The sequence below is a fragment of the Abrus precatorius genome, unplaced genomic scaffold, assembly GCF_003935025.1.
Source record: "Abrus precatorius isolate BTA unplaced genomic scaffold, Abrus_2018 Scaffold5, whole genome shotgun sequence".
NCBI classification, from domain to species: Eukaryota; Viridiplantae; Streptophyta; class Magnoliopsida; order Fabales; family Fabaceae; genus Abrus; species Abrus precatorius.
Window position 1 is genome coordinate 9,256,694 of NW_020874395.1, and position 8,917 is coordinate 9,265,610.

Here is an 8,917-nt window from a genome sequence, read left to right on the forward strand (position 1 = left end):
TGTATATTTAACTTATTTTAAAACTAAGGGAGTTTCTGTTCTAACTTATTACAAAATAATGCATGCTGAGTTGGCAGTGCTGCGGAGCATTCTATATATAGCTGTTGGCATTGCTAAATGCTTCCCAGAATCAATCTATTTCTCTATTCAGTGAATTTGATCGATCACTTAAATTGTGATGACTATGAATTCAGTTTGCTTCAAAATGATGAAAGGCATATTAATAATGCTGTGTTTGGTGTTGCAGATTGTCTCTGCCAAACAGCCAATTAGATGCATTCAAAGAGAGAGGGAAGCACTCCTTCAATTCAAGGCTACACTTGTGGATGACTACAACATGCTTTCATCATGGACCACTCCAGATTGTTGCCAATGGAAGGGAATTCGTTGCAGCAACCTCACTGCCAATGTTCTCATCCTCGACCTTCACGGAGAGTTTAACTATTACTATGCTTTCCGTGACTACTACTATGAAGGAGTTTTTGACAATTATTTACTCCGCGGTGAGATCCACAAGTCATTGATGGAGTTGCAACAATTACAGTATTTGAACCTCAGTTCGAATAATTTTCTAGATAGTCATATCCCAGAGTTCTTCTCTTCTCTTCACAACTTGAGATCCCTTGATCTCTCACGTTCTCATTTTTGTGGAAAAATTCCAAGTCAATTTGGGTCTCTCTCACATTTGAAATACTTAAATCTTGCTGGGAATTCTTTGGAGGGTTCAATCCCTTATCAACTTGGAAATCTCTCCACGTTGCAGCATCTTGATCTCAGTGGCAATCATTTAGAAGGAAATATACCATCTCAGCTTGGGAACCTGTTCAACTTGCAAAAGCTTTATCTTGGAGGATATGACAATGCTCTCAAAATGGATGATGGGAATCCCGGTGGAGGTCAGTGGCTGTCTAATCTCACTTCTTTAACCCATCTTCACTTGCTCTCTCTATCTAATCTCAACGGTTCTCATTATTGGCTGCAAATGATTGGCAAGCTTCCAAAACTAAGAGAACTAAGTTTATCTGATTGTAGCCTTTCCGATCATTTTATCCTTCCAATGAGGCCTTCTAAATTCAACGTTTCTACGTCTCTTTCTGTCTTTGATCTCTCTCACAACACCTTCACATCATCCGTCATATTCCAATGGGTGTCAAACATTACTTCCAATCTTTCTGAGCTTGATCTTCGTGGTAACCTCTTGGAGGCTCCCCCCTCAAATCATTTTGCCATGGTAATGAATTCTCTTCACCTGGTTGACCTCTCCTTTAATAGATTCAAGGATGAGGTTTTGAAATCCTTCATGAATATATGCACCCTGTGTTCTTTATACCTGCGTGGCAACAATTTGACAGAAGACCTTCCATCAATTCTTCATAATTTGTCTAGTGGCTGTGTTAGAAACTCACTAGAAGAGTTAGATCTATCATATAATAACATCACTGGCTCTTTAACTCACCTCTTAATATTCTCATCTTTAAAATGTTTAGATCTTTCTCGAAATCAACTAAGTGGAAGGATACCACCAGGTACCACATTGCCATCTAAAATGGAGTTTTTGTCACTCAGCTCAAACTCTTTAGAAGGTGGAGTTCCAAAATCATTTGGGAGCACATGTACTTTGAATTCGTTGGATCTTTCTTATAATAGTTTGAAAGAAGAAGTAACAAGGATATTTAGTCACTTCTCTGGGTGTTCTAGATATTCACTGCGAGAAATAAATCTCAATGGCAACAAAATCAATGGCACAATATCTGACTTCTCAATGTTTTCGAATTTCAAAAGAGTTTGGCTATCAGGGAATCGATTAAGTGTGAAGATACCTAAAAGCAGCATATTATCATTCGATCAATTGGAGAAAGAGCGTGGAGTTCCAAATTCATTTCAAAATGCGGGTACTTTGCAATCACTGCTCCTGTCCAACAATAGTATAAGTGAAGAGCTTCCAACGATAATCCATCATTTGTCAAGATATGCTAGATACTCCTTGCAAACATTACATCTGAGCATGAATCAAATCAACGGCACTCTGCCCAACCTCCGTCCACTGCTCCCATCTTTGAAAAAATTGTATCTTAGTGAAAACAGGCTTAATGGGACCATTCCTAAAGATGTTCAATTTCCAACAGAACTAAAGAGTTTAGTTTTGAATTCAAACTCTATGAAAGGTGTAATCACTGACTCCCACTTTGCTAATATGTCAAAGTTAAATAGGTTGGAGTTGTCTGATAACTCTTTGGCCTTGGCATTTACCCACAATTGGGTCCCACCATTTCACTTGTCCAAAATCAGATTGAGATCTTGCAAGCTAGGTCCAGCGTTTCCCAAATGGTTGCAAACACAAAATAACTACAAAATTATTGACATTTCTGATGCTGGAATATCAGATATTGTTCCACGTTGGTTTTGGGCTAAAATAGCGTCGCAAGAGTGGATGGAAATGAATATTTCACACAACAATCTCAAAGGTGTAGTTTCAAATTTTCCACTAAAGAATCCTCAAAATTCTCTAATTCTTGCATCGAATCAATTTGAAGGTCCAATACCACCATTTCTACGACGTTCAACGTTTCTTGATCTATCAAACAATAAATTTTCAAATTCTCTTTCATTTTTATGTGCCAGTGGTGTAGCCGATACTTTATACAGTCTAGACCTTTCAAACAATCAATTATCTGGACAAATTCCAGATTGTTGGAGCCAATTCGAGTCACTAGTCTATCTAGATTTGAGTCATAATAATTTTTCAGGAAAGATTCCTAATTCAATAGGATCACTTCTTCAACTTCAAGCACTGCTATTGAGAAACAATAACTTAACAGAGGAAATTCCTTTCTCGTTGAGAAATTGCACAAAGTTAGTGATGATAGATATGGCAGAAAATGGATTCTCAGGACTTATCCCTACTTGGATTGGAAGCACGTTGCAAGTGTTGCAAATTTTAATCTTAGCAAGGAATCAATTCTTCGGAAGTTTGCCATTACAAATTTGTTATCTGAAAAGCATTCAACTTTTGGATCTCTCACTCAATAATTTCTCTGGACAAATTCCTAAATGCTTCCAAAATTTCACTTCAATGGCTCGAAAGACTCCCTCGAAGGATCATCCAAATCATTTATATTTTTTCAACGCTAATTATATGAGGGGAAATAGGTCTTATGATTTGAATGCAATCTTAATGTGGAAAGGTGCGGAAGAAATGTTCACGAATTATGGGCTTTTCCTTTTAAAAAGCATTGATCTCTCTAGCAACAACTTCTCAGGAGAAATTCCAGCAGAAATAGAGGATTTATTTGCATTGATTTCATTGAATTTATCAAGAAACAATTTGAGAGGAGAAATTCCTTCAAATATTGGAAAGCTTGCATCACTTGAATTTCTTGACTTATCAAGAAACCAATTTGTTGGTTCAATTCCATGGAGTCTTACTCAAATTGATCGACTCACCATGTTAGATTTGTCGCATAACCATCTAAGAGGAGCAATTCCAACTGGTACACAATTACAAAGTTTCAATGCTTCCAGTTATGAAGATAATTTTGATCTTTGTGGGGCGCCACTTGAGAAATTGTGTGTTGAAGGGGAACCACCGCAAGAACCAATTCAAGAGAAAGATGATTCGCTCTTCACTCGTGGATTTTACATTAGCATGACATTTGGATTTGTTATAGGCTTTTGGGGGATCTTCGGCTCAATCTTGATTAAGCGTTCTTGGAGGCATGCTTATTTCAAGTTCTTGAACAATTTCATAGACTCTGTTTATGTCATGGTTGCAATTAAACTTATCAAGTACAGGCGTTGATACAGAGCATTGCTGGTAATAATGTTTTATTATCCTTGTCATTTTGTATGCTTAATTATGCTTCTTTACGCCAAATAGACATAATTTTGCTACTGTCAAGGTTTTTTCTTAATAAAAAATTTCTATAATTGTTTTCTAAATAATAGCTTTCAATAAGAAATAACCTACATAATTTTATGGTAATTATATCGTCTTGACAAATTATTTATAAATACTAATTAATTTAACCAAAAGTTTAACAATTTTCATACTAGATAAGTTTTCACTGTGTATCCTTAAATACACATTAATTTATTTTTCTGTTCATAATTTTCTTTCCTCTTTTTTTTTTTTTTTATCTTCTCTCATTTTTCTTAATCTTTGTATTGTTTTTCACAATTTCAGTAATTACTTTTCATTTTTAAGATTTTTTATATTATGTGTTTTAAAGCTGATGAGTTGCGAGGTAATATCTAATCTAAATTATAACTTAGTTATTTTTCAATTCTTGTAGCTAATCCAATGAAAAATATCTTTCAATAGTTATAAAAAAAATGTTGAGATGGAGATTAATTCATGTAAAAAAAAAGTTGAAAAAATGCTTTCAGTTTTTATTTTTTATTTTCAAACAGGAAAAAAAATGTAATATAATAACATTAATAAAAGTTACTATTAATTGAGTCATATTTTTAAAATAGTATGATATTGACAAGGACTAAATATTACAAAAAACTTGTATAAAAAAAAATTAGTGTAAAAACTAATTTATAAATAAGTTTTAACTAAAAGAACTAAATATGTATTTTAACTTAAAATAAAAAAAAAATCTTAATTCTCGTTACTTAAGGATACAAATATTATTAGGTGAATGTTTTTCTCATAAGTCTTAGAAAATGTACAAGGATACTAATATTATTGTGATTAATGTTTTTTTTATAAGGTAACGATTATCAATCTAGTAATATTGTTATTGTTTAAATTCTTGAAAAATGTTAATGTTATTTAAAAAAAAAAAAGGATTCTTTTTAATATTTTCTAGAAGCAATTTAACATATTTTTATTTCTTTTATACATTTCAATGACTCACATTGTTAATCCTTTTATTCAGTCTCTCGAAGACTTCCATCCTCTTGCATATCCAATATTTGAGCTTGTAATTATTGGTCAGAGCAAGTTTTCTACGAGTAATGGGCGAACTGAAAGCAACTTCGTGTGTTTTGAGTATTTAGAAATATCATGTGTTTAAGTATCTTTGATTATAGTTAATTGGCTTAAATAAAGTTTTAGTTATTTAAAAATTTACAATTTTTTTTATTTCGTCATTTTTAGAGAAATAATCTAATCTCCCAAAAATAGTTGTTTGTATGTTCTATTAAAGATTTGTTAACTTATTTCATGATTTACATATGTTACTTAATCCATGTTATTCAAAGCATCATATTTCTAAATCAAACTGGTTTTATAAGATTGTTGTTTTTGAAATTAAATTTAGTAATACAAAATAATGATTGTGTAAAAAATGTGACATCATCTACATAAAACTCATTACATGAGACAAATCAAATGTCACAAACAAATAATGAAATTTTTTTAAAAATTATTAATAAAGAAACTATATAAAATAAATAAATAAATTGGGAGACTAATTTAATATAAATTAAAAATAAAAGATCAAATAAAAACTATATAAACGTAGTTATTTGAAATATAATATTTGAATAGACTAAAGTTGTGAACATACCCACGAAAATTCTATTTTAGGAGTGTTTTGCTTATAATGAAATATAAAATACCATATATTTTAATAATAGTTTACTTAAATAGTTTTATATTCAAAATTTTGTTTCCAAAAAAAAATAAAATTAGTTAAAGATATTTGCTACAAGAAAGTTAATATTTCAATGTGTACCTACTTTCAATTTTTTAAGAATTAAAAAAATTAGAAAGACAAATTTGTGAATCAATGAATCAATCATTGCTACTCTATCATATGAGGATAAAATATTCCGAACTTATAAAGCTTAAATTACATGAAAATCGCTTCAATTTTCAAGATATGCATAAATCTCAATTTTTATGTTAAAAAGTTTTAAAATGAAACAATATGCATCAAACTCTAGCTAACTAAAACCTCTTATCTGATCATAGCCAAATAGTTCCAATGTAAATGATAAGTAGTTTCAACACGTTTTAAGGAAGAAATGTTGCATCAAACTCAAGCTAACTAAAACCTCTTATCTGATTAGTACTTTGTTTTTGTAGTTGTAATATCCTACATTTTTCCATCTTAAATATATTTATTTTCATAAAATTTTAGAAAGAATAACCAACTTTTCCTTAAAACGATTGATCAAAATTTATAGGGATAAAACCTTTCATAACAGTTAATTCATATACAAAACAAATTTAAGAAGATAACTGCATAAAATATATTACAAATTAATATTTACATATAATTATCCATAATATATCAAATTTTACAACAGTTCATATTCATTCTTACTTATTAAGGACCTTAAACTATTTATCTATGTCATATCAGCTCTTAATTTTTGCTAAGTCTCACTACTAAAAAGTCTGTTTATACAAACAGATTTACAGACAGAATTTTAGAGTATTACAGACGATTTTTGCCATTACAGACGGACATAAACCGTCTGTAATATCGTTGTCGGTAAAGAATTACAGATGGATTTGAGAATCTGTCTGTAATTTACAGACAGAAAAATCCGTCTATAAGTTAAATTCCGTCTGTAACCTACAAACGGTAAAATTCGTCTGTAGATAGCTATTTCCTGCTGTTCTTGATTATCACAATTTATAAACAAAAAAAAAACTATAGATTCGGCATCTAAACATTTCAAAATGATTTATAAAATATAAAGTTTAAATATTATTACAAAGGAAGACAAAAAAACATCTAAATAAAGACATTTAAAAATAAAATACAAGTGGCAAATCAGAAATAATCTGTATGGTCATCATCCGAAGGAGCATCATCATCAGTAGACAAGGAGTCAGTAGAGGAATGATGCATGGAGGTGAAAACCGGTGGTGCTGGAGCTGGTGGAGGAGGAGGAAGAGGTGTGGAGCTACTTGCTCTCATGAGCTCAAAATAAGCATGCATCTGCTGCATCTGCATATGCTATTGTTTCATCTGCTGCTGGACCTCCCTTTGCATTCTCGATGCCACCTTCTTCTTTATCTTCTTCTCCATTTTCTTTGCCCACTTCTTCTTCCATGCACTTTCTTTACTCTTCCACATCTCCTCATTCTGCTTCTGGAATTCTTCATTGAGGGCATGGACCTAAATGCGAACCATGTCCTCTACTTCCTCAGGTGCAAGAGAAGGGGCATCTCCAGTGACAGATGCAGGGGACATAGAGTCTGCAAAGTGGCCCCCCATGCCATAAATGCGACCTTTATAAAGGCCACCAACTGTCTGTGACCACATAGCATCCTCATCTATTAACTCTGGATTCTGAGAAGATGCTTCCTCAAGCCTTTGAATATAGTCATCCTACAGTTCAGTTCAGATAATTAGATATTAGTTTGGAGAACTATTTAATAAGTCGCTAATAATAACATATATTATCAATAAGAATGACTTACATATGTGGCCTGAGATCGTGTATCAACCCACAGGTTTTTGTCTTGCCTGCGAGTGTGTGTCTCCTTAAACAACTCTCCAGTCGTAGGTGGCCTCTTCAACGACTTCTCCTGCAATTGGAAATAAATCACAATCTCAAATATGAAATTATAGATAGAGTAAACTGAATTTTAAAATCACATACCAAGTTCGCCTTAGTGCTAGCCAAAGTCGTAGACCTACCAGTATGCAATAACCCCCCTTATTAGATGCCCTATTTGTCTTATTCTTTACAGAGAGATTTTTAAACTCATTCGTACCGCAATACTCCTGCAAGGCATGAAGAAAGTTGGGTGCTATCCAATCAGCAGTAGAAGGGTCCTGGCGAGCCTCAGTGTACATCTGTCTTAGTCGCTTTGCAGTGCGACTCTTCCAGGCCTTGAAAATCATCTTTTTGTCCTGGGGGGAATGGAGAAGTTGCTCTACATAAGCACAATTTTATTAGAAGAGGTACAAACAATCATTTGTAATTACACTTAGTTAAAATTAATACACTATTATTACCTTCCAATCTTTGAACCATTCCATCTTTGTATCCTTTGGCACCTTTGCAAAACTTTTGTAAGGCGCATCAAACATCTTCTTAATTGTATCTGTGACCTGATGGAGACCTTTCTGTGGTGGTATCCAACTGATAACACAATAAAATTAAACATAACTACTAACATTCACATAAAATACGTAATGTTAGGCATATTTGATTGAATTACTTACCAAGTGGACCCATCCCATCTCAAAGTTTCTAACGATCTCGATGATGCCTGGGTCTGTGATGACTGCTGCCCGCTTATAGCTGGGACAGTAGTGGATCCCTCTCCTGTGCCCTGTGTAGCAGGTGACTGTGTGGCATGTGTAGTAGGCGGTGCAGAGTGTGAAACTCACTGTACTGGAAGGGGAGGAGCAATATACCCAGGATTGGGCACCATGATAAATTGCTCCTGTCCCCTAACCTGGGAGGTCTGCACTATTGCTGGTGTGGAGGTCGAAGTCGGAGTAGTGGGTGAAAAAGTGTTGTCACGATAAGGACGCTGAGTTACACCCTTCTTACCTTTACCTGCCATATCTGAATCAAACCATATATATGTTTAGAGACAAATACTACAATCGCTATAAAATATGATTAATATTGGTGATAACTCAAATAAAATAATCATGGAAACATAGTAAATTGACAAACATACTTACTTTACCTCATTTACTCTGATAGTTCAAGACTACCTTCATCATCATTCGATGAAAGTTCATCCATAAATCCTTCCTCCTCGTCTTCTATGATGTCATCCATTGCATTATTTCTCATAACTTGGGTAGGAGGGTCAATTATTTCAATTTTATAAAAAGGAGAAGATAAAATTGGAGGGACAACAGTGTCTATTACTACACGTGAAGGGATTGACTCATCAATTTGATATGCTTCTTCATCATCTACTTCATCACTTTCAATTCGACCCCTTGGTTTAGTTTTAATTACAATCCTCCAACTTTTATTA

The 8,917-nt window shown here is 33.3% G+C and overlaps 1 protein-coding gene across 1 annotated transcript; it reads left to right on the forward strand.

Moving 5' to 3' along the window:
- The first annotated feature begins 226 nt into the window (after positions 1-226).
- LOC113866621 (receptor-like protein EIX2) lies at positions 227-4,582 on the forward strand. The gene has a single exon (XM_027501437.1). It carries the CDS (start codon positions 227-229, stop codon positions 3,797-3,799), a length of 3,573 nt encoding a protein of 1,190 aa, XP_027357238.1. The 3' UTR covers positions 3,800-4,582.
- The last annotated feature ends 4,335 nt before the right edge of the window (positions 4,583-8,917 follow it).

Bases quoted from the DNA above. Each gene is read 5' to 3' on its own strand.
- LOC113866621 (XM_027501437.1), top strand. From the start codon at position 227: ATGCTGTGTTTGGTGTTGCAGATTGTCTCTGCCAAACAGCCAATTAGA.